Genomic DNA, 27,549 nt, shown 5'->3' with positions numbered 1-27,549 from the left:
TGGGAACTGCAGGACAAGAAACACACATACCTCACATCACAACAACCAGGTGCATAGTCTACAATATGCCCACACCTGAAAGCCAATGCCAGCTTTTCTATACTATTTTAGGGATATGATACATTTTGGAATTCATATTTACAAAGAATAGAGGTCCTATAAGACTGAATCAGAAGTATAATAAAGAAGGGGTTTGGTCAAGAAATGACTTAAGGATGTATAAAGTAGGTGATATTGTTCAGGGCTGCACAATTTTTGGCATACATATATGCCAGAATTAAATCTAAATCAGAATAAAAGTTATTGTATTTCTTAGAGTTGAAGAGCCTTGTAGTAAGGTACAACTACCACCCCTCTACAGTTAAAACCTTTTACTTTAAGTAAAAATGTCAGAGGTTTACAGACAAAATTCTAAAAGTTATCAAACCAAGGTTTGTGGAATACTTAAAGGAATTTGCTTTTCTGAGAGTTCCTGGGGAGCTGGGTCATAGAAGCATGTGATCTCTACTCTGAAAACTTAGCATTGGTGGCCATAGGCATTTTCCAATAATTAATAGGAAAAAAATGATTTGTTCTGCTATGAACATTCTTCAACAGTTTAACAGCGACAAAAATCAAGTTTCAACCATTTCCTCCCCTAAAACCCATTAAAAACTGTGAGCAACACAAAGTGAAAGAAACTGAAATCCCATGTTTTCTCCATGGTAGAGAACAAGGAGTAATGGTTGAAAGGCAGGTCATGTCCCAGCAGCTGCAAGTTTAACTGATAAAGGAAGCTCCTATTGTAAAACATAGGTCATTTATTCCATGCCTTCAAACATAGTACTGCCTGGAAGATAGTTTAAAAATAGGTAAAATATTTCGATTAAAAACAAAAACAAAAAACTACCACATTGATGATTCTTGTTGGGGGCTTTCTTAAATTCTGAAATGCATGAAAAGTTTATTTTAAATATGGAGTATGCTGTAACACCCATTGCTTGCTAATTTATTCTTCCGCATTGAGAAGAGAGAGAGACACACACCAGTCTATAAATAGACTGTGACATGAAGTCTGGGTCAGGAGTTTGACACCTTGCTTATTGGAGGCTCTGTTGGGTTCTCAGCACTCTGCAAACTCTTGGGCTTCTGGGGCCCTCAGGGACTGTGTATAGTCATTATGTCATTGAAACATTTAGTGGTGTTCTTTTACTTGTTGAATGTCTATGCTGTTCCTTAAACATTTCCAACATGTGATCAATGTCTCACTGTGTTACTGGCTCTAGGAAATTTCTGTATTCTTTCCTTGAAATTCAAAATGATTCTAACCATTTAGTTTCAGCCTTAGAATCTTTGTAGATGAAGTATCTAAATCTATGGGGAAATCTATGTACAAAGACATTCACAAGCTACACAAATAGCTGATCTATAAGGGGGGTATGGCCTTGGTGGTTTCAACATGCTCCTTGCCCATCATACTATGTTATTAAGAGGGAAAACCTCTAGTGAGGTTGTATAGTGAAGATAAGAAATGCCACACCTGGGGCCAGGCATGTTGATACATGTCTTTGATCCCAGTTCTTGGAGGTAGAGGCAAGTGGATCTATGCAAGTTTGAAGCCAGTCTGGAGTATATAGCTAGTTCCAGGCTTGCCAGAATGGCCTAATAAGACCATATCAGAAACAGAGAAAGAGAGAAAACAGGAAGGGAGGGAAAGAAGGAAGAAGGGGAAAAGGGAGGAAGGGAGGGAGGGGAGGAAGAGAAAGTAGATTGAAAAGAAGAAAGGAAGAAAGGAAGGAAGGAAGGGAGCAAGAGAGGAAAGGAAGGTAATGAGGAGGGAGGGGGAAGGAAGGAACAAATGAACAAACAAAGAAGTGAGGTCACACAGTCACATGTACCGTTCAGACATAGTGCATAATAATTGACATAAACATGGCACAACCAAAGGAAGGAGTACTTCATATTCTGTCTGTCTATCTATCTGTCTGTCTGTCTGTCTGTCCGACTATCCGTCCATCCATCTCTCTCTCTCTCTCTCTCTCTCTCTCTCTCTCTCTCTCTCTCTCTCCATCTCTCCCTCCCTCTGAAAATGGAAGTGTCAGAAATGCTATGGAAAATGTTTAAACTGTTTTGTAGAAGAGAAGGAAATTCAGATAGCTCTCCATGTGTGGCCAGAGTGCCAGGATGAGTGAGACTCACAGAGTCAGTGAGGAGAACACTTGTCAGAGAAAAGAGAGGAAGAAATGCAGCAAGAATGAATGAATGTTACCCTAAGGTGAAAGAAAGACAAGACTCAACAGCCCCCTGGTAGAGTCTGTAGTTTAGTAACACAACGAAGGAAAAAATCAGAGTGGAAGACTGTTAGGAGTAAATGGCAGAGGGACAATAAAGTTGTGTGAACCTCCTTTCAAGAATTCTGTGGTAGAGCCAGGGTTGTGGCACATAGCTCTCTGATCACTGCACTTAGGAGGCAGGAAGATTGCCAGGAGTTCAAAACCAGCCTAGGACTCACAGCAAGACCCTAGCTGGAACAAACAAACAAACAATGTGGTAACCATACAGTATTAGAGACATTCATCCAAGGAATGAATTCTATTCTTGTGGAGCTAGTGAGTGAACCCAGGGCTTCACATAGGTTAGTATGCAGTGCTCTGCCACTGAGCTGGACCCCAGCCCTCAAGGCATTGCTAGACCAATTTTAAATCAAGCACCATGGTTGAAAATCACAGAAAGGCACTTTTCATATGTGCTAGAGCAAACCAGCAGAGTGCCATAGCTTTTTACACTAATAATAACAGTTGGTGGGTAAGTGAGTGAAAGCATCACTTGGTGAGCCCACATCCTCAGGCTGGGAATTGAAACAGTTCAGATAGTTCCCACCACCCTCCAGCAATGTGCTAGCTGCTCATTTTGGAGAGGATTTCCTATCGCTGGGTAATAAAGAATTACAACAACGCTAAATTTTAGTATAAGAGAGCTCCAGCCTTCCAGGAATTAGGACAATGTAAATTACAGAATTAGATACACACATACACACACACACACACACACACACACACACACACACACACATACACACATACACATGCACACGCACACAAACAAACACACAAACACACACACACACACACACACACACGCACGCACGCACGCACACACGCACGCACGCACGCATCACATCACATAAAGGGGAAGAGGGAGGAATAAATAAATAAAACTCTTGATTTGCTCCACAGTCTGACCAAGTGCTCAAGGCAAAAGCTTCACTTCCAGATGACAATCATTCTGTCCTTGCAGTGCATGGCACTTCCAGTGACAATTAGGCCTCTGTTCTTGTCTCTCAACTTCCTTTCCACCAGCTAGGCAAGCCCACCTTGGTATATGCTTAGATCTCTATGTGAATTAGTCCTATGTGGTCTCCATGCTTCTTTCTACATTCTTGGACCTTACTTCATTAATTCAAACTGAATACACAAGTCTCTGCACCTCAGCTTTAAAACATTCCAACAGTCTCCCATATGCAAACAAAATTTAAAGAACTTAATTTTACACTGTAACCCAAAAGTCTTAGAGTGTCTTAAATTTTTTGCTCCTGACTCCCCCGCCTCTTTGTCACACTGACCCTGGCATGGTGTCCTTCTTAGATGTACCAACTTCATGTCCCCCCCTCTGTGTAACCCTTCCAACATAAGGACATAACCTGACACAGTCCATCTGCTAAGTGCTTGGTGAGGTTTCTCATGTCCACAAGAACATGGGGACATGTTCATCTGCATCTGCTCATCCCTTCTGTGATGGTACAGCAGCATCCCCTCCAGAGGATGCAGCAACAGGAGCCATCATAGAAGCCATCCCCCTGATAACCCCATGACCCTGTCTTTCCCAGCATCTACTATTGCATGCACTACACCAAAGCAATTTGTAGGCTCCCTACTTTGAAATATTTTTTATAGCTTCACACACTGAAGGTTAATGGTGTGACTTGATTGGGCATAGAGACTGGAGGTTGGGAAAGGATACCTTAGAGTGGGTCTGCAAGGGTGTCTTCAAAGATCAAGAAACCTATGACCTGAGCATAAAATGTGAACAGACTCGTGGAGGTTGGAGCTGTAGACAGTGACGCCTAGGGGGAGAAGCGAGTCACTAGGGTGTGCATTGGGAGGCCCTGGCCCTTTGTGTGACTCCTGCCTGTTTCCTGGCTACCATGAAGTAAGCAGCCCTCTTCATCACAGGTTCCCATAGCTGTGCTGATCTCCTTCATCCCAGGCCCAGAGCCATGGATCCCAGGGTAAAGCCTCTGCAACTGTGGCCAGTATCAACCCTTCCATCTTTGAAACATCTTCTAGAAGGTATCTGTCACTGTAAAAACAGGGACTAACGTGGCCACCATTACAAGAGCAAACTTTAAGCTTTAGAGCACACCCCTCACACATCCCTAATTGGGTCATTCACTTTCTATTCATGTAACATCACACACGAGACAATCTTACTTGGTCTCATTTCACTAACTACCTGACAAAGGGGTAAATTCAATGAGAGCAGACCTCTTGCCTTATCTGATATATGCTCAGACCAGCAAATCAATGCTTATTAAATGAGACTGAGTCTGGGGCCTCTTATGCCTTATCTCTGGCAGCAGGAAGAGACCAGTTTCCCAAAAGGCCCTTGTTCATGAGAAATTAATAGTAAATGATAAAAATAAATCATTAATGAAGCCATCCCCATATTAATACATATATTAGCCTTTTATGACAACCGTCAGACCTCTTTAGATTCTGGCACTGGGTTCTTAGCCACCTAACCACACAGCCCACATGGAATTGCAAAAAATTTATCTTCAAGGGTTGGCTCTGGAAATAGGGAAATTTTTTTCCTTATCCATTTAGGACTAGCTGGGAAGAAGAGAACAGGGTTATGTTAGCCAAACATAACACATGACCACCTCCTCATCTCCTTGAACAAATGTCCACACTGCTGACCTCTATGTTGCCAGGATTTACATAAAGAAATTTTAATGGCTTTTTTTTTTCTGGAGCTGAGGACAGAACCCAGGGCCTTGTGCTATACCACATAAAGAAATTTTAAATGAAGAAAACATAAATGTTAATGTTGGGGTTACTGCTTGGTTATAAATGCCCAAAGGCTTCAAAGTTTCCTCCCTTCAGGCCTGGGGTGTATTCATCCTACTGCTGAAGCTGCTTTGATCATAGAACATTCTGGAAGTGATATGTGACACTTGCAGGCCTGATCTTAACTACAATCAATAACCCTCATCTAAAGCTCTTGAAACGCATAGTCATCATATCAAAAGTCAACTATTCTCCTAAGGAGCACAGGGAAAAACTGAGCCTAATCTGCACCACCTTGATAAAGCATGTGCATGTGATGCCATCCTCACACCAGCTAAGTATCACTGGGTATCACCAGGCAGGCAGCTGCATGGTACAGGACCTCCCACTGCCATGCTGAACACAGAACATAAAATAGGGAATCAGCAACAAACAGCAAAAGGAATCATAGCTGCACCATCACTAGGCACTGTAAATGATAAAATGGAGATTCATATGCACAGCTTTAGAGGAAGCAATCATATTACTGTCTAATTCTCAATTCCAGGACACAGGAAGAGTATTGTGTATTAATATGGAATTCCCTGTGCAATTAGATATCATGTTCATTTAATTTAAAGACCAGATCTGGTGAAAAACTAGTTTACACAGCCCAGTGTGCATACCTGATGATGGCATTTGCCGCAGCATCTGCATCTGAGGCATTCACCAGCAAGACATCTGTCCCAGTCGGAGCATCCTCAGGAATTGCAGTAAAGTGTATGCTACTGGCAAAAGTGGGGACATTGTCATTGATATCATCTACCAGAATGTTGATTGTCCCTGTTCCTGTCAAGGTTGGGGATCCTGGGAAGAAAAGAAAATAAAGTCTTAATGTTTTTAGATGGCCACAGCCATACATTTAACCATTTTTAGCTGTAGAAAGAGATGTGGGAGAAAAGTTATAAAACACGGAAGCAAAGTTTCTAAACAGGTAAGACATGTGATTTGACCTAAGGTCTGAACTGTCTCCTCCTGACTCCACAAAAACACATTGGCATGCTCCTGTTCTGTTTCAAAAGTATAGACTTATCAATGAAGGGAATAATACTCCAGAAGAGACACTACCCATAATGTAATTAAAATTATATTAAAATAGTGCAAAGACTTGGGACAGCCTGCAGAAATGGAAGAATTGGCCTTTAACTGTGCAGGTCCATAAACTACAGGATTGCCGTGACCATCACCACTAGTACACAAACATCCAATAAGACTCAAGTGTTTAAGACTCTTTTCTGTATAATCAATACTTGTTTATAAAGAGGAAAAAAATCTTCAGATTATTTTTCCAGAATAATCTTCATAAAAGTTACTCTGAATATCCTTTCTAGTTAATATAAGCTTGAAATAAGTCATTTTAATTTTGTTTCGGCTGTTGTCAGCATATAGTCAAAATTGAACCCTTAATCAAAGCTCCAAGTGCTGCGTCTGTGCTGCTCAAATTCAGCAGACTCATCTTATGGTGAATGGTGGGGATGCTGTGGGTTTGCCCTCGTAACTGAAGAGAAAGATCATCTCCTTTTGTTGTGCTTTCAAAATGTAAACGCTTTTCAAATGTAAATTCTTCCAAATAAAAACAAAGACAATGCAATTCACAGCCTTTATCTAAGACAAAACACAGTCCAGACTCCCTCCTTTTCCCCTTGCAGGGTTACTTGTCTCTTCTGAAGCTTTGTTGTTGTAGAATGCTATTTTAAGGTATGTTTCTTTTATTTATATTCCATTTATTTAACTCCATGAGGCTGTGTTACTGTGCCTGTCTAAAACAACTGATGGTCTAATAGTGAGACAATAAGGAAGGATAGGTGGAGCTGGAAGGCAGAAATAATTAGGAGAAGGAGAAATCTGGGAGGGAGAGAAGGAAAAAGCAAGGGAACAAGGAGAGGAGGATGTTAGGGACCAGCCAGCCAGCCAGCCAGCCAGCCAGCCACCCAGCCACCCAGCCAGCCACGGAGTAAGAGTGAAAGTAAGATACACAGAAGTAAGAAAAGGAAAAAGCCCAGAGGCCAAAGGTAGGTGGGATAATTTAAGAAAAGCTGGCCAGCAAAAAGCCAAGCTAAGGCCAGGCATTTATAATTAAGAATAAGCCTCCGTGTATATTTATTTGGGAGCTGGGTGGTGGGCCCCAAAGAGCCGAAGAGCCCCAAAAGAGCAGAAGAGTGAAAGAACAAAAGCAGCCAACATCTCTTCTCCCTCTGTAGGAAGCGCACAGGGTCCTCATCTGTATCCCACCAGGTTCTGAGATGAAAGCCACACTTCTCTTGCTGGAATAAGCTTCATGGAGTAACGTTATCACCAGAGGGATGCTGAGGTTCACTGCTTTACTGTATTAATATTTTTCTCATAATCTTGTGGTTTGCTGATATTTATTTTGACACAATTTAAATGTCTTTCAAATGGAATTTTGTGGCTGCTCAAGACAAAGGACCAAATAGCTGTATGGTCAGATGTGTAGAAACCACAGTGAGCAGACTACAGAATTAAACAGTGGTCCTGGTGATCCCATACATGGTTCCTGTATGTGGGTACTAAACTGCATGTCAGATACAAAAACTTTCACAGGCAGAGAAGGTAGACAGTGGAGGGAAGCATAGCCCCTCCCAGACACTTATCCCACTGAATTGGGGCTGCATGTTGAGAATCAGTGTAATAAACTGTGTATGTGTCCATGTCCTTCTAAATAAGATGTTTTATGTTACATTGTGTATTTCATTTACATTAAGACATGTTAAAATTCATGATCACAGAAATACTACCCATCAGAGACCAGGTTTACACACAGGGCAGAAAATTAGCTCCCACTATATTCTACCTATAATCCATTGTAACCTTTAAAACTATACTCTGTCTTTTGAATAGTTGCTTAGTATAAGTGACAGAAGGAAGGTTATGTTATGAATGTTCCATACAAAAAAAATTAGTTGTGAATACAGCCAAGGAAGTATCTCTAAGCATGGCCTTAACCTCTCATGAACACACTGATATCTGAAACAGAATGCCTATTAGGTCCTTCAGTGTGTATGCATGTGTTTACAAAGTTGACACCATGATTGTCCCTGATCCTGTGAGAGAGCACTGCTGTCAATTCCCTTTTACATGTGAGTAAAACAGAGGTTAAAAAGCTCAAGGGACCTTGGCAAAGCTAAAGTCCCCCGGTCCTAGAGGGGAACAGAGCCAAGATAGGAAACATGGGTCCCTGCCTGGAAGTCTGCCCAGAACTCAGCCAAAGGTGGAGCCAGCAGCTGAAAGGGCCACATGGCTTGGTAATCTGTGAAAATCACCAGTGCTGTCCCCAAGCTCAGGAAACAAAAATCAGGAGGTGACAAGGCTGCTTTAGCCCATGAGACATATTGATTCCACAGTCTTGACTCAGTTGTAAAATTTCTCACAAGTAACATATTAAAGCTAATGTATTTTGAGGAGGACTGTTTTTGACTAATATCTGCGCTGCATTTCTTGGATGCTTAATTGTACTCAGTTTAATGAAACGGAAGTTCACAGTTTCACTCACGTTCACAGTTCTCTGCCTGGCTTCACTAAAAAATAGTCAGCTAGAAAGTATCCGTGCACCTGTGTGAGCAAAAAACTAGATCAAGGTCTCAGCAGCAGCAGATGGGAACAGGCAACCTCTTTTTTGTTTTGTTTTGTTTTGAGACAGGGTTTCTCTGTGTAGCTTTGGTGCCTTTCCTGGAACTCACTCTGAAGCCCAGGCTGGCTTCGAACTCATAGAGATCGCCTGGCTCTGCCTCCTGAGTGCTGAGTGCTGGGGTTAGAGGCATGTGCCACCACCACCTGGCTGCAATGCCTATTTCAGCATCTTTTACTGCTATTTTCCTCTGTTTGCTAAGCAGAGAATAAAAACAGACTTACCTTAAAGGGGCAGTAAACAATACAATAAATTAAATGTATTCTTTGTTACTCATTGCTCTTCTCATCCTTCAGACTTATTTTTATTTTATGTTCTTGAGTCTTTGCTCACCTGTATGCATGTGTACTGTGTGTGTGCAGAGCCCATGGAAACCAGGAAAGGGCACCGTGTCTCTTGGCACTGAAGCTACAGAAGGGCATGAGCCGCCATAGCTGAGAAATGACCTGGGGAATCCACAAGTGAAGGTTCATCTTTAAGATGGTAAAGACCCTGATGATTCACAGCACAGAAGCCTGCCCCAGCAATGACTCACAGTCATCACCAAGTGCAAGCGTGGTCTTCCTTTGTCTACAGCTGCTGCTGCTGTTTTCCGAGATAGTAGAAAACAGAAAGAATGAAAACTCTTCACATTCGATGCCCCTGTCCTCACAACCCAAACTACCTTCTTTTAACAGACAGCTTTAAAGAAACATCAAGCAGAAGCAATGATGATACTCCTGGCCTGACAAGTGTTCCCACAGATAATCCCAAAGCCACATTGAACCATGTACCAAGCTGAGGACTCCTCTCAGGGTGATGGAGCCCACTGTGCATTTATCCATCCTCAAAACTTTTGTTTACTCAGGAGCAGATGGGGAAAAAGCAGAAAATTTTAAGGTTTTAAAATGTGTGTGTGTGTGTATGTGTGTGTGTGTGTGTGTGTGTGTGTGGTGACTGTCTTGTACAGTATCTGTGTGATGTGTGTGACTATGGGCCTGAATGTGTATGATGTGTGTATGTCTATGTGCCAGCATGCATGTGTGGGTATTACCTTTGGGAGTGCCTGTGTTTATGTGTGTGTATCTATGTGCCTTTGTGTACGTGTGTGTACACGTGTGTGCATGTATGTGCCTGTATGTGTATATGTGTGTGTGTGCTTGTATGTGTATGTGTGTGTGTATGTGTATGTGTGTGTGTGTGTGTGTGTGTGTGTGTGTGTGTGTGTGTGTAGAACACAGAAAGAACATCAGATTCCCCTGAGCAGGAGTTGCAAGTGGTTGTAAGCTTCCTGACATAGGAGCTGAAATGCAAACCAGGCCCTCTGGAGGAGCAGTACCCCACTGAGCCACTCTCCAGCCCAGTATTACAGTTCTGTGCTCCTGTCTGATGACCCAACTCCCCAGCCCAGTATTATTACTGAATTCTTACTGTCCGACCTACGGTTATTTAAGGTGGGCAATTCTCATGTCAATGCATGTTACATGAATCAGGTGCTGTTTTCAGTTTTACTGGTACTCTGAAATTTAAAGGACGAGGTCTTTTTTTTTCTTGATTCAGACTACAGACAAGAGCAGGGAGTTATCAATTCTTTGGACAGCCTTTCCTCCATTCATTAATCTGAGGTCAAACAATGGCATCCCTACCGCTCATACTACTCTCCGTTGTCACTTTCCTCTGATTTGGAAGCTGAATGTGGGAAGGAGAAACTGACTCATCCTTGCAAAGGTCCACAATGAAGATCCATGTGCTGTCTGTTTAATGTAATGGCTTTTGTTTTACACGTGGAAGTCAGTGCCACAGTCCAACTCTGTGGGTGGAGCTCAATGAGCCAAGAGCCTTAGCAACACTGTTTCCTAAGGCAGACTTCAGCCTCAGGCTGGGGTCAGAGAGCAAGACTGGTGACAAAGGTCAAAGGTTGCAAGATTTCTAAGTGATATACACAGAAGACCTAATGGTATCTCCATCCCAAGAAAGGGTGAAGCCCAAGGGTAGCCCAACAGATGTGAGAATGGTGCTGTCACAAAGCCAGACGGTGCCCTCTCATCAGGACTCGTTCATCAGAACCAGGGACAATCAGGGGGAGAGGCAGATAGAGAGACACACCCCTATGAAAGAGACCAAGTATACAAACCAAGCAAAAGGCAAAGTCTCAGGAACCAGAAATTATGAGAGAGGGACACTTGAGTTAGAAGCTGGAACAATAATTATAATCCAAAAGTCTAATTGTAATAAGCAATCAGAAGATAAAGGAATTTCAGATTTCAGTGTGTAAAATTATATATATTATATAAAAACATGCATGTGTATATAAATATACACATGTATGTGCTCACAAATGTATAAATGAGGGTAAATTTTCAAGATAATTCCTAGATTTTGAGAATATGTAGCAAACGTTCTCCACACCTGGCTTCTGAGTCACATTTTCTATTCTTGAATTTGGGAACTAATTAAATTTGTGCCCTCTTTCTGTCTGGTGGCATTGTAAGCTCCAACACATCAAAACGAAGCTTAACTAAGTTTCAAAGATTATTTTCCAAAGAAAATGGTTCAGAAAAGTGTTCTTTGATAAAACATACATATAATCACTGAGACTACATCCCTAGAGTCTGTACCTCACACAAACTGAACTTTGATGTAAGCCCCTCACCATTACACACATTTTCCCCAGTGGGAAAAGCTAGAGCAGAAGCAGAATGTACACTCTGTCCTGTTGCTTCTCAGCAAAGCTGACTTCATTCCTGATCGCCCTCACACAATGTGCCCTGTGCTCCACATGATGATCCTTGTGATGACATGTGTGTTGGATGCAATAAAGTCTAAATGTTGCATTTGTCCCTGTCATATTGGACTCTTTTTCTCACTGTTACCAAATCATTCCTGAAAATGGCCAGAAGTTCAGCCACTCCATGTTGAAATCAAAGCTTTGCAGGTTATGTTTACACTTGAATTCATAAAGCACAGCAAATGGAATGTGTGGGCCTTTTTAAATGTGGCTGACAGCTTTGCATTTGTTTTTTTAATTTCATAAAATACTGTGTTCTGACCAGTTACTCATTCTGTGAGCCTGCACTAACAAACAAAATATATGCAGGTGGCTATCACTTGTCATGTGCTCATGTTTCAGGATTGTCGGTACAAGCTGCATTCTGCAGAGAGAAGGGGAACAGAAAGAAACAGTAATACTCTGCAAATGGCTATACATTGTCCTGGGTGTCAGTAGCCTGTGCAGTCAAAGTGGTTAAAATCTTGCCACATGTGTGTTTTACAAGAATGTTTAAAAATTATAAAATTAAACAGCATCAGCTAGAAGTTTTATTCTAACAGAAAGCACATTGTGAGGAATTGCTGTAGAGTTGAAAACAGAAACCCAGAAGAGCGAAACCATGAAACACCAGAGCCATGTGCAAATACTGAACTCCATCAGCTCTGCCACTCAACGGAAAGGCTAAGTTACAGATTCATAGAATGGAGAAATCAAGCCACGATCTGCTGTGCATAATGTTTATGTGTTTTGTTTGACATTGCGGACAGTCTCTCCTCATTTCAGAATTAGAGTTCTGGTGTCCAAAGCTCACAGAGGAGTGAGTGACAGTACAGGATGCTTATTAAATTTTAATCTTATGGAATGTAATGGAATTCCTAGGTCTAATTCAGTACTGTTTTTGAAGTTAAATTTTTGCCTGATTTTAAGTCCCCAGAAAATAAAAACTCTCCATGGTAAGAAATTTTAATATTAAAGGCTATGCAATATAAAGAAAAAATTAAATACATCAACTGTTATGCTTAAGTTACTAAGGGAATGATACAAAGCCTCATTAGAAATGAGAGAAAATGAAACAATCATTTTGAAATTAAGATTTTAATTTATTAATTAAAATCATCTAACTATTGGTTACTGAGTTCCTGGCTAAAATCAAAACTTATTTTTTAGAAATGAGGAAAAAAGTCATTATTTGGCCACAATCAAATTCACCTCATATATTCAAATGTAGAAGGAAACTCCATGAAACTGATGTCTGATAACTAAAGGAAACTCCACCACGGTTTCACTCATAGGCTTATTGGTTTGATTTTCATTTTTAAAAATCTTCACCATTATAGACAAGGCAATCTTTTCTCAGGTACACTTGTGTCAACAAAATGCAGCCTTTCCGAAATACTCAATAAAACTCTCTTCAGATGTGTAAGGTGGTACCAACCACCATAGCCTCTTTTGTATTGGAGATCCACTTGATCCCCCCTTTGACTAAGCAATGGGATGGACATTATTCACTCCAAATGTCATCATGGTCCCACCATGGTGGAAGATGGCACATGGTGTTTGGCTCTTTTAGTTGTTCAAGTTAAGTTTTGTGAACACATGTTTTCCTCCACCAAAACCACAATTCTCACCCTGTCTCAGAATGCAGCCCATTTCATCTTTCAGCCAGATGATAAATGTCCTTAATTAGAAAAGCTGATAACTGCACTTATCCCCACAGACCTATTAATTATCCCAACTCACAGACACTCTAAAGAGGAATTTTCTGGACAAATCTGCAGTCAGACTATTGCACTATTTTAATCTCCAAATAGACCAGGGATGAAGCACTTTATTTATGCTCAGATTAATTTCCCTCCCTTATTTAATGCAAAACTTCAACCAAAATGTCTATACATGTGTACAAAGTTCATCACACATGTCATGCCATGGTAGTATAATATAGTATAATATAATATAATAGGTACTGTATGAAACTCTTGAATGTACATTTCCCATTATGGTGAGGATGGTAAATGCGAGACTATACTTTACAAATAGACTCCCACAAGAGGTATTTTATTGATGTAGAATTACAAGTATTTTCTAAATTCCTGTCAGTTTTTTTTTTTAATAAAAATGTCAGTCCCCAAAGAGGACACTCATAGATACTCTATAGAAGGAAAAGTCAGGCTCAGCAAAGAACTTGTCCTTGATATCTTTTGAAGTGCCCAAAATGGTAGCTAAGAAAGACTCCACCCAAGGGCCTTGACACTGGTAATCAGTCAGGGGTTGGGCTTTTATTTTTAAATCGCCAAATTTGAAAATTATATGTAACTAATTAGCTATTGGGATAGTAAATGAGATGATGTGCTGTCTTCTTCTTAGAAGCACCTAAGTGTACACAGAGTTCATACCTACAGAGTGTCATCATACCCCAAGGTGTACCTACCTGAACATCTTCTCTGAAAAACAAACATTTATATCCAGCATCCATTTGGCTTATCTAACTGGATTTCTCATTATTTCACAAATAAAACATGTCTAAAAACAATTCTTGATAATCTCCACTAATAAAATATTTGTTCTAAAATAATATTTTATTAAACATTTGAGAATATCACACAGCATATTTCAATCATATGTATTCCCCTCCCTCAACCCCTCCTAGATCCACACCCACCTCCCTTCCCATCCAACTTTGCCTTTGGTTTTGATGTGGCTTAGTTGTTTGTTTGTTTTATCTATACGTGGTGCCCAACTCCTCTTAGGTGTGAGGCCTGCTTTGGAGTTTGACAAGGTACCACACATCAAAGAAAACTAACAATAGCCATCCATCGATTGTCAACAGCTTCTAGCCCCTTTGATGGCCACACCCCATTTTTATGCTGGGACTTTGTCTGGCTTGTGCAGTCACAATTGTTGTGAATTCATATGTGCAACTGCCTTGTTATGTCCAGAAAACATAGTTTCCTTGAAGTCCTCCACCATCTCTGACCCTCATATTCTGGCCATCTACTATGAAAATCCCTGAGCCTAGGGAGAGAGGATGTGACACAGATGTCCCATTTAGGGATGAGCACTCCATGGTCTCTTATTCTCTGCACACTGACCAGTTAAGAACCTCTGTGCCAACTGCTAAGGAGAAGCATCTCTGACGAGGGGTGAGCATTTCAATGATTTGTGGGCATAGTGTGAAGTCAATAGGAGTTATTTTAGGACTCTGTCCATTCAGCAGAATAATAGTAGTAGGTTCTCCCCTAGAGCCTATGATCTGTCTAGCAAAGATTCTTGGCCCCAATAACAATGCAAGATACGGGCTCTGCCCCACAGAACAGGCCCTAAATCCAGTCTGAAATGATTGGTTACTCTCATAAAATTCATGTCACTATTGCCCCAGGGGCTAAACACTATCTGTCCAATCATTATTGTAGCTCAAAGGGTTCATAGCTGGGTGATATTGATGATTACTTTCTCCTCCTTAGTATTTATATCACCTTCCAGCACTGTGAAGCTAGTCAGTAGGAATGAAGCTTCTAACTGGTACCAGCTTGACTTCCTGATGTTCTATGATCCAAGTATGTGGTGTCTTCAGCAACAGAGTCTTACTCTCAAGTCCTGGAGGGCAACTGAGAGTATTATCTGCCCTAAAATCTTTACTGTTCACATTTAACATTTGCTCAGACCAATGGTCTCTGTATGACGCATGTTTTATTTATCTGGCTTCTTAACTTCCTTCACCTCCACATCCATGATCATATCCAGAGGGATGCACCTTCAAAATGAATAAAATCATTAACTATTGCCCGAAAAAGGTTTAGAATTCATAGTATCTCAGCATACGGAATATTTTGACATAAAGGAATTTTGGAAGGTGGTAGATCAAAAAAGGAAGGCAGCCTACAAAGTCTTCAGTGTGGGGAGAGGCATGGGCCCTGTCTCTACAGCCAGATTTGGCTCAAGGAAGATTTTAAGCACTTCAAACAATCTGTTTCCTTTGTAGTTCCTTACAGACACTGTCATCATGTCACGCAGAGAAGCCTGAACTTCAGATACTCCTGCTGCATTTCAAGACAGAGATTAGTTTAAATAACCAAGACCAAGCAGAAGCCCCTGGAACCCCAGCCATGAGTGATTCAACTGCACTTTTCCATACAGGAGGCTTTTTCACAAATGTGCTACTGATAAAAAATGTAATGGAACTTTAAATACAAGTATGATGAGTCAAGATGAATGGCAGTCACACACTAAAATGGGAGGATGGCAGATGTGAGGGTGATCTGGCTGCAACATCTGCCACTCTGTTAATGGCTGGCTAAGTGCTGTCCCATTCTTCCCCCTCCCTGCTCCACTTTGCGCTCAGTTAACAAAGACACTCTTGGGCAGTAGTGGGACACTCTTCTTTAGCCAGGGTTCTTCCTGTAGCTGCTCATCCCTGATAGGACTCCCAAACAAGCTCTCAAAACAGGAGGCTAATGAGTAATTGATGAGCAATTATCAGTTATTATTTCCACTCATCTTATTAGGCATCCATTTTGTTTCTAGTGATTTTCTTTGAGCAGACACTGGAACCTGACTTTCTCTTGGAAGGATGAGGAGATGAGGAGGAACAGAAGACAAAAACCCAGGTATGTTATGTCCCATATAAGCATATGATTTTCGACAGCAATCAGTATTAGGAAGAAACTGCAAGTGAAGAGAGAGCAAGACTCTGGGTGGTGGGAGGAGAAATGTGAGTTTAGTGTCAGGTAGGTCCCATATGAACAGCTGACATTTTGCCTAGGTATAGTAACAGAATAATCAGGAAAGAAATGGTTCCATAGCAGCAGTTCTCAATCTGTTGGTCACGACCCATAAAGACCATTAAAAAACACAGATATTTATGTTAGGATTATCACAGTAGCAAAATTACAGATACAAAGCAGCAACAAAAATAAGTTTATGGTTGTGGCGTCATCACAACATGAGGATCTGTATTAAAGGGTTGTGGTGTTAGGAAGGTTGAGAAGCACTGAGCTAACACAACAGCAACAAATCTAAAGAACACTCAGCAGAGATGAGCACCCAAGGCAAACAGAGCCCCAGCGCAAAGCCCCAGGTCAGCAGAAAGGCCATGGGCTCCCTAGCAAGCCAGGTTGCTTAACATCAGCAGTGGGCAGTCACCCTAGTATCTGATCCTGAGATGCAAAGGACCCAAATCCTTTGCAGCTGCCAGGTTCTGTGCTGTGAAGACATGTTGGCAGGATTCAAACTAACAAGGGGTGCTGGGAAACAGCTAAGTGCAGGATAATGACCTGGAATGCACTAAGCCGTAGTGTCAGTCTCCAGCACCTCACAAACTAAACCTTATGGCACAAGTCTGTAATCCCAGAACCAGGAGTCAGAAGTTAAAGATCATCCTGGGTACATAGCAAGTTCCAGGCCAGTCTAGGCTACATGAGACTTAAAAGATTTATTTATTCATTATATATACTCTCACTACTGATGGTTGTGAGCCACCATGTGGTTGCTGGGAATTGAACTCAGGACCTCTGGAAGAGCAGTCAGTGCTCTTAACCTCTAAGCCATCTCTCCAGCCCTGACACTATTTTAAAAACAAAACTAGTAACATTGTTACAGAGTGAAAGGTTGGGAGGAAAGGGTGAAGGTTTGAGGGGATCAAGCAGGCAGGAAGTGCCTGCATAGCTTGTGTGGTCAATGGTAACCTCGGGAGGGATTTTGGAAACCATTGGAGGATTTTTTAAGGCATTAACAAGATACAGTGATACAGTTTATGATCTCAAAGGTTCATCTGCTGCCTTTAGAATAAAACAGCATGCAAGAGGAAAGGTAGGCATTGAGGAGGCTGTCACCTCTGCCTTCAAATGGGCAGGTGAGTCACAGTGGAGAGGACAATCACAGGAACACTCCACAATTTGGAGCCTTGCTGAATCTGAGCCCACTTGTTAATGAACTTAATTGACAGAGGAAGCTGGACAAAGAAGAGTAAGATTTTTTCCTTCACTAACTGTAAACATAGAGGGGTGGTGGGGGAGTCACAATATTTATGGTGGCTCTACTAAGCTTAAGAAATGTCTATCAAGTATGAGACCTGATACCAATAACTAATAACCCAGGCTCTTACCTGTTTTGTACAATAAAAATGCATGCCAGCATTAATATTGTTAATAAATTATAGGCAATGTGTCTAAAGCATTGTAGCTAGAACATGGAAGAAGTCTCTAATCTTAGGTTGAACACTAAGGTCTATGTATTTAACTCCAAGGTTAGCTTTTCATTTTATAAATTAACATTCCATACTAAAATTTCAGTATCCTGTGGTGACTTCTCTGTTCATGCTGTTTCTTATACCTAAGACGTCTTGTGTACTGCACTGTGAGAACACGGTTGGCAAACCTTTGCAAGGGAGGTTACTTAGAAACAGGGCATGTAGCCCTGTGAAGAACATTAGATGTGTTAATATGATCTCCACCAGAAGAGCCAGGATGGCTTTTCTCCCCCCCCCCCCCAAGACAGGGTTTCTCTGTGTAGCTTTGCACCTTTCATGGAACTCACTCTGTAGCCCAGGCTGGCCTTGAACTCACAGAGATCCGCCTGGCTCTGCTCCCAAGTGCTGGGATTAAAGGTGTGCGTCACCAATGCCCGACGGCTTTTATTTCTCTATGAGGAAGCAACATAGGCTCAGAAGGCCTCTACTCTGCTGTATTACATACTCAAGAAGAAATAAAAAATAAGCAACACATAACACAAATGCCAACAATCAACATATAAAGCAAGCAAAATGTTCATATCTTTGACTGAAGACAAGCAGAATATCACATTTAATTAAGCTGCAGCATGTTCAACATTTTAATGGTACAAGAAAGGTGAGCTGGAATTTTGATATGGCCTGTTCTGCTTTAGTTTTTCAGTTGAGTAGTGCTTGCCAGGAACATTAGATAGGGAACTTCTCCATGCACCGCCTTGTGGACATACAGTCAATAAATAAAGGACAGAGGCCAGGGGTTAGAGCTCTGCCTGGTTAATACACCATGGCGTCAATTCCTAGCATTTTGCCACAGCTGGTCAACCCTAGGCTGCCAGCAGGTAAAAGTTTCAAGAGAATAAAGCAAAGGTGATTTGTAAGATATGGAATAAAACTGTGAGACTTTTTTCAGAAGAGTATTCTAACATTTTTTCTGATCTTCAAACACTACAGATTTGACAACATGTCATCTCAGCTCCTTTGTTTTTTTCATGTCACCTACTATTCTGACTATTAAATCATAGCAACCAGTATGCATCTTAGTACCTTGCCAGAGATCTCAAGCCTGGAAAATATGAGTGGACTGTGGATTCTGTGAAATCATATCATCAATGTTTATATTTTCTTGAAAGTGGGGTTACTCATCCTATCAAATGTGTTGGGGTCTTACCTTCAACTCTGGGGGGAAACCAAGGGCAACAGCAAAAGCCTGTATTGTTTTGGGTGTCCCTCAGGCTCTTCTTACAAACAGCCCTAAGGGGGCGTTCCTATGCCTGACACAGGGGCTCTTAGTAGTCTATGACTCTTAAGTGGTATAATTTCATTTAAATTATTTAAACAAGACCTGTACACTGACAACAGTTAATTTTCAAACATGGGTGGGGAACATCTTACAGGACCCCTCCCCTAGATGAAGACCTACAGATAATGAATGGCTGCTGAGAGAGGGACCAGCCCCGATAGGTTATCTGATGCCAGAGGTCTCAGCCCTAAATACATACACCTATGAGCAACACTAAATAGATCCAGTGGGTTATATTCAAACATCTGTGCTCCAAAAATATTGAAAGAAGAGATTGTGTATTTGAGAATGAGTGGGGGGAGCACAGGAGGAGTTAGGGAGAGAAGGGTTGGGGTAATTACAATATTCAAGAATAAAATTCTAAAAAATGTGTAAATAAATATTTATGGAAATGATTTGGGCACATGGTATAGTCAGTCATCAAGGTCATGACTGTCAATGGCTTGAAAATATTCTAATGAACTCTTTTAAGTTTGCTTTTTGTTACCCAGATAAACAACATGACCAGAAGCAACTTGAGGAAGGAAAGAGTTTATTTGGCTTACACTTTCAGATGACTATTGCTGAGGGAAGTCAGGGCAGGAACTCAAAGCAGGAACAGAAGCTGAGGCCACAGAGGAATGCTGCTTAGTGGATTGCTCCTTACAGCTTGCTCATTCTGCTTTCTCATACCAGGACCACCTGTCTAGGAGTGGCACTGTCTAAGATTGGGCTGGACCCTCCCACATCAACCAACAATTGGGATAATTCCTCAAATATGGCCACAGGGCAATTTGATCTGAGCAGATCCCCAATTGACATTCCCTCAGATGACTCTGGACTGTCCATGTTAAGCTGACAATTGAGCTTACTAGGCACAGATGTTCAACATGATGCCTACTTGCTGTCTGTGGGTACAGGAGTGAGTGATGCTCAGAGTCTTCATTGGGGATTTTGCTACCAGTGACTCTAGTGGAAATTATTAAATTATGGTGTACTCTGCCAAGTAGTAATAAAATGAACAGTTTAACAGATAGCACATGATTACACCTCACAGGAAGACTTTTATATTTATTGTTTGTGATGGTCTATTTTTGTCAACTTGACATAATCCAGAATAACCTGTGAAGGGAATCTCAATGAGGAACTACCTGGATTAGGTTGGCTTGTCTACATGTTTATAAGGAATTTTCATAATTAGGTTTACCAAAATGCAAAGATCCACCCAGAATGTCTGTTGGCAATACCATTTCACAGGTTCAGCCCTAGACTGAAGAGAGAGGAGAGAGCAAACTGAGTACTCCCATACATACATGTGTTCACACATTGCCCTCTGCTCTGGACTGTGGATGTGTTGTGACCAACAGCTCAGACTTCCTGCCACCTTGACCTCTTCACAATAAGGAATTGTATCCTAAAATTAAGAAACAAACCCACCCTTTCCCCCTAAGTTGTTTCTTTCATGGTATTTTAGCACAGCCACAAGAACAAAAACTCAGACACCATTACACCATTTCACAGAAGATAGAGAATGATAATACAATCCACCCAAATGATAGAGAAACCAGAATGCAAACAAGAGTGATTTGAATTTATATATATATATATATATATATATATATATATATATATCAGCCCTTTCCTGTGCTGGCTGTGATCTGTCTGGTTATCTACCAGATGAGTTGGGTATGAATATTTTATCTGAATACCCCTTTCCTTAACATTAAAGTCTTAGAATATCCTGAGCTCTGAGGCCATGCTTCATTGTGACATGGTCATTCACTGACTATGTGTCACTCAGCAAGGATTAAATGCTCTAAGCTTGGTTGTGGATAGTAGAGATGGTAACAAAAATCTTGTGCAGAAAAGGTTAACCTCTATAAAACTTTGCACTTATTGTCACAAGAAGCTATAAAAACAAACAACATCCCTTTACTTACCCAATATCCCCTCAGTTGCTGCCAAGCCCATTGATTTCTCTAATCCCTGGGAGTCCTTAGAGGGAAGGGCATTCTGGCCTATGTGGGAAGGTCTTTTCTGCCATGCCTCTTGGTTTGGAAGACTTCAAAGTCAGACTCCCCTGCTAGGACTCTCTGTGTGCTGTGCCCTGCACGTCACAGATTACCCCAAACTGCACTTCCAAATCCTATTTCCCTCCCACACACCAGCCAGAATGTCCACCACCACTGGACTCCCTCCCAGAACAGCAAAGTTTATGAAGACAGATGCCTTGAGGGTCCAAGTTCCTCCCTCTAGTTTCTGCTCCCTGCCACTTTGTTTCCACAAACTGTATTTGTGTTTCTAAGTGTCTGGGGTTGGTCACATGCTTCCAGTTCTAACAAGTGAAGACAGCGGGGGTTGGCCTAGCTTAGCAATAAAACCCTGGTTCTAAAATCCAGCTCCCTACCAGTTTCCACCAAGTTCAATCCCTCTTCTCCGAGGACCTTGGCTGATTTGCACAGCCAGTTTCCATTGGTTTTATGGGAGGATGCTCACACCTAGAGTCTGAGAGCTGTAAAGGATGCAGAACACGGACATGACAAACAGGTCTCAGATTAATTTGGATTAAGTATGTGGCTGACACACCATATTCTGTTCCTCACTCCCTGGGGTTTTGAAGCTTTGATACAATGTAACAAGGTAATTCATCTACACCAAAAATAGAAGGGATAATGCTTTTTTCCCCAAGAGGTTGGAAGTGAAGGCAGGAGCAAGAAAAGAGAAGCTAGCATTACAATTAAAAACGAGTGGCACTGTCCTTGGACTATGTCATTAACTGTAATCCCAAAGTCCTTCACTGGTTTTTGAGTGGGGCTTTTAAACAGTATGCTGACTGCATGGAACTGAGCATATTCAACAATAATTTCAGCATGCTGTATAATTATGAAAAGTTTCACAGTAAAAAGAGCCCATTCAAAATCTTTCAATATCCATAATGATATTTGTGTATCTATAGCACCTGAAAAACATATACATACCTTCATATGCTAACATATAACACATATATCAGTTCAGTTATCTGAGGCCACAGCAAACCTGCCTTGAATATTTCAACAAATATTTTTTCCTTAAATAAATCAACATAATTAAAACATTGGATATAAGGCAGTCATTCTCCGGATATAAGGCAATCATCCCATAATTAATTCATTATCTTTGGAAAACTCAAACATTTAGTCAGACATTTGCTCAACAAATACTTAAGCAGTTCTAACTCCATCAATCAAGGCATACAGATTCTTTAGAAAGTTTAGTTGTTTCCATTTTAATTTGAAGTGTTCTCTGTGTGTGAACAGTCTACGAAGCAAAACAAGACAGTATAGACAATAACATCTGTAAAACTCAGGCATTCTGTTGCTACATGCCAAACAATTTATGTCATCAGTATTTTCAAAAACTGAATGCTAGAGAATACTGTTTTTTATTAAGTGTATTTCTGTGGAAGTTTACCAAGGCAGACTATCATGGACACTCTGGAGCTCAGCAAATACACTTGATAATGACGACGTTTAGAAAAATATAAGAGTGAAATAGAAATCTGGACCTCTTTCATCTCCAGAATCTTCTAGAACTATCTAGATGCTTCAAATTCCTTCTTGCTCAGTGTGTAGGAGTAGAAGGTCACACCCATAGATACTCAGGTAGCTTTCAGGGCAAGGAAATTTTTCTGCACAGAAGCTGCCCCTCCGTGGTGATATGGGAAATCTCTGCCATTTTACACTGAAACCTCATTAGCTATACTCAATGTATTTAGGAACTTTTTCAAGCATTAGTAAATTTCAATAAATGTGATCCAGTTACAAATTAAACTTCATGCTCCTGAGGATCTGACTCACAATGGAGCAAACTAGTCAGGACGCACCTGCATCCGCAGCTGTGACAACCAGGACAAAGTGATCCCTTGCTTCTCGGTCCAGACTCTGGGTCACCCGAAGTTCCCCACTGGCTGTGAGGGCAAAAGCATTGTCTTCGTTTCCACCAAGCAGAACATAGGAGAGCTGGCTGTTCAGCCCTTGATCATCATCTCTTGCCACCACCTACAGGGTGAATAGTCACATGGTTGTAATGTGCCATCTAACGTGAGACAAATGAGTCATCACAAGACAACTGGAAGGGAGTGGGGAGCGAGCAGTGCTACAAGGCTGTAGTTTCAAATTTCTAAATTGAGGGCTCAAGAGACAGCTCAGTGGCCGAGAGCTTTTGCTGCTCTTGCAAAGGGCCCAGGTTCAGTTCCCACCACCCACGTGGTGGCTCACAACCATCAGTAACTCCAGTTGTAGGAGATCTGATGCCCTCTTCTGGCTTCCTTGAGCACTGGGCATACATGTGGCACACATGCTACATGCACATACATGCCTGAGGGCTAAACACTCACACACAAGAAGTAAAATTAAGTCTAAAGAATTTGTAATTTAAGTAGTAAATAATAGTAATATTAGCCAACGCATAGGGTTTGAGGAAGGCTTCCCATAAATGTATAGTATGCTTTTTCTTTTTTGTGAAGAAGGAAGGTAGAACAATATTTTTAATGAACTTTTCCAAATTTTGATATCATCTTATGTATGAATATTATTCTCATAGTAAAACAAAATTGAAAAATCCCCAAATGAACAAATGGGTGCAAAATGAGTATAAACAAAGGAAATTACTAAATCCCAGGGACAATGTTTGTAAGCATTGATTTTCAAGGTTTTCTATATCTGCATCTATCTCCCCCTGGCAGTGAGAGGGAGGAAGAGGTCTTGAACATAGTTCAAGAAGTCTTTTGGCTTGATGTCTTAGGGCAGTATAAGCCCTGTTATGTTTAAACATACTGACCTGAAGAATGGTTCTGGGCAGGGTCCCTAAATTTTCAGGGACATTCACGGAATATGGAGACAGCTCAAATACAGGGACGAAATCATTCATGTCAAGTAAAGTGATGGTGACAGTGCAAACATCCGTTCTGGGGCTACTGCCCCGATCCGAAGCCTGAACAGTTAGAGTGTAAACAGGGGTTGTCTCCCTATCCAAAGACTTAGCCACTGTGATGGTGCCCGTCACGGAGTCCATCCTGAACTCCTGCTGTGTGTTTCCAGCCAGGATGCCATAGCGAACCTGCCCATTGGTGCCTTCGTCACTGTCTGTTGCTGACACTTGGATTATATCTGTGCCAGTGAGGGTGTTCTCCTTAATCTGCACTCTGTACACAGCCTGAGCAAAAACTGGGTTGTTATCATTGATGTCCAGGACCATAACCACAACCTCTGAAGAGGAGGACAGAGGCGGCTGTCCTTTGTCTGTGGCTACCACTGTCAGGCTGTAATTGGAAACTTCCTCTCTGTCCAGCTCTCCAGTGAGATGCACCTCACCGTCAATGGTCCCAATGCGGAACTTGTTTGCTGAAGGGTTCAGTAGAGTATACTCAATGTAGCTGTTGGGGCCACTGTCGGGGTCTGTCGCTTGAGCCTTGAAGACAACAGTATCAATAGGTGTGTTTTCTGGAACGTACGTCAACTTGGGGGAAAGAAACATGGGTGGATTATCATTGACATCTAACAAGATGATGGAGACTTGGGCTGTGCTTGTGAACCTGGAGGCAGGAGGCTGAGGTGAGTCATGGACCTGAATGACCAGGTTGTAGAAGGACTGGCTTTCACGGTCCAAAGTCTTGAGGGTTTTGAGGACCCCGTGCTTATCCACTGAAAACTGCCCAAGGCTGTCACCAGAAGCGATGCTGTAGGACAGCTCAGAGTTGACACCTAGAAGTGATAGAGGAAAAGTTAAGTTTATTGAGCAGGTGATAATTGTAGTCCAAGTCACACCAAATGATCTGACACGTACTGGAGCATTTCTGACGCATTACCTGCTGTAATGACTGACTTCCTGAGTGATTCCACATGAATGAAAGTGATTGTGAATGATTTACCTATAGCTAAATACCCTCAGTAAATACTGCTGCACACATGACTTTTTCTCCATTGAGCTTTTGATGTGAAAGGCATTTACAACCTGGTGTACAAATGATCTATACAGGGTGTGTTACTTAGAGTAACGTTGAAATGTTAAATTACCAAAGTGAAGAGGAAGAAAACATTCCAGAGAGCAGATATTTTTCTAAACTTTTCTTGGTTTCTATCACATAACTCCCTGGGGCCCAACACTACAAATGTCACTCTCTATATTATTAGCTAAACATTTATAACTTCAGTAATTTATTGAGGCCGACACCAGTTTTCAGAGAAGGGTAATAAAATGTTCTGATGTTGGACATTAGTCATGGATGCTTAAAGTCTCTTTTTACATTTCTTGTCAGAACTAATAAATACTTTTTAATTCCTATTAAGCATCTGGCCAGGCAACATCCTTTAAGGAAATAGCTCCTCTCAAGGTTTATGTACATTCAAACGTTTGAAAAAGTATCTCTTAAAGGAACTGTGAGCAATAAAGTTATACATGAAAGTCTTCAGGCAGAAAGGTTCATGCTGTCCCTGGCCCAAGCTTAGAATATATATAAAACTTTTTAATTTAAAAACTACTCACTTCTAAAAGTTGCAGAAATAATTATAGCAAGGATACTGAGGAGAACATATCTGCCATCATGTTTTAATAAGTTATTGAAGGGTAGGCTCTACATAAGCAACAAAAACCAAGAGAGGCTGGATTTTCTGCCTCAGAGCAGTATTTTCCCAACTACCTCACAATGCCACCTGGGTTCTCCCATCTCATCTGAAGGAAATTCAGCTCTTTAACGTTCTGAGTCCTACCTACCAGGAACAATGTCTGCTCTTTGCCAAGAGCCTCCCAGAAGAGTTTACTTACTTGCTGTGAAAGCTGTTCCTCAGTGACCTGACAACACCTGAGTACATTTGCTTTTCACTTTTTTCAATCTCGTGTTCCCTTTCAGGCAGATTACCCAAGTCATGGAATTTCCTCCTCCAATGTGGTCCTGTTACTCTGTCCCTGTGACCTAGGATCTCTCTCTAGCATCTTTCCTCACATGCCAAAAATAAGGAAACACATTTAGAAGGCAAATTTGGGCATGGAGGGATTGATCTAGAATTTCTTGTGTGAGCTTTGATGCACAGATCTCTGGAGACACAGACCATGTCATGTGGTCATTCATCTGTACAGTTTATAGCAGACTCTTCCCAGATGAATGGAGCAGAGGTTATAAGCTTAAGAGCCTGAACATCAGGAAAAAATACAAACAACTAAAGTTCAGGGGCCACACATCAATCCACCTGCAGGGATGAAAGGATGGGAAATCCAGAGCAGACAAGGTAAGCTGAATGCTTCACCATGTCTTACATCTGCCCAGGTTGAGAAAGGTTCAACCTACTCTGCTATAAGTGTGGTTGAATATGTCAGGGGTGCTTTTTATATAAAGTGTAGTTTTACAAGTACATTTTCTGAGTCTCCTAACAAAAAGGCCAAAAGCAAATGTGGAATCCTTGTTCTTCTTGAGATCCACAGTCACCAAAACACAGAAGTCAAAGCAATACCAAAGAACCTCCATGAAAAACTTAGTTCTGTGTAGACATACTAAATGGTTCACAGTCAAGATCAATGGAAATTAGAAACTAATACATTCTATATAACTTCAGTGGTGACCCATGGGAGCTGCACAACTCAGTTGGACTGATAGCCATTACAGCAAAGATCTGAGAATCCTTGTTCCTCGTGGGTGTTCATTCACGTAAGTATCAAACTATGGAGAAGGAAGAGAGCAGGCCACAGGCTCATGGCCCCACAGAGAGCAGAAAGGCCCTTTTCATGAAGGGAAAGGGTGACATGGAACTAATAAATATGAACCTTTAACTATCACTGAGAATAAAAACATTTATATTTACTTTATAATCACAAATAAATTAGAGTGCCATTTAAAATCAACCCAGATATAACTGTGATCTTTGAAACAAAAAGTAACTGCTATTACACTAAATAGTATAAGGCAAGAAATAAGTCTTATCTCAGAACTGGATAATGGAAAACAGAAAGCTTCACTCTAAGAAGGGGTATTACCCTTCGAAGAGTCTAATTCATCAGGTAACCTCTGCTATCATTTAGGCATCTGTACTGGCCTGCACTTAGAGTCCTAAAACGATATGTTCTCAGCTGCAGTCACTAAGAGCACCCCAATGTGCATTCACTACTTTCCCTTATAAAAAGTGGGCCTTGCCCACCTCCCATCTCTGTCTCTTCCTTCACTCTTATCCCCAGGGACCAGTCTCTGCCCCCTTCTCTGCCCCTTCTCTCCCCACCCCTCAATATACCTTCCATGTGGGCCTTGTTGTATGGTATAACTCCTTCCCACCATTTTTTAAAATAGAACACCCTTGGCCTTGAAGTCTACACCTAGGAAATTTACATGGTCCCAGAGGGACGCAGAACCTCCCAACATTGGCCCTGTATGGAAAACATCAAAGATCTCACCATTCCCCCTGATCTTTGCAACAAGTGTCTGAACAGTAAGATGATAAATACATACTTAATTTTGAGTAATACATTAAAATTTTTATTTAGGGGCTTTTACAATCCAGCAAATAACTACACTGAACATGAGTTGTTTTTCCAACCATTCAA

At 41.3% G+C, this 27,549-nt stretch overlaps 1 protein-coding gene across 1 annotated transcript in view; it reads right to left on the bottom strand.

The window, feature by feature from the left end:
• Positions 1–27,549, bottom strand: part of Fat4 (FAT atypical cadherin 4) — a 137,167-nt gene that overhangs the window by 37,315 nt on the left and 72,303 nt on the right. Inside the window, exons 5-7 of the mRNA XM_036189284.1 lie at positions 23,803–24,725; positions 22,847–23,021; positions 5,714–5,894 (exon numbers count right to left, since the gene is read on the bottom strand). Coding sequence (XP_036045177.1) covers positions 5,714–5,894; positions 22,847–23,021; positions 23,803–24,725 — 1,279 coding nt within the window. The remainder of the gene's footprint in view (positions 1–5,713; positions 5,895–22,846; positions 23,022–23,802; positions 24,726–27,549) is intronic.

This window comes from Onychomys torridus, chromosome 6, assembly GCF_903995425.1.
Source record: "Onychomys torridus chromosome 6, mOncTor1.1, whole genome shotgun sequence".
Lineage (NCBI taxonomy): Eukaryota > Metazoa > Chordata > Mammalia > Rodentia > Cricetidae > Onychomys > Onychomys torridus.
Note: the sequence above shows the minus strand (reverse complement) of the source record. Positions and strands in the feature narration are given on the sequence as shown.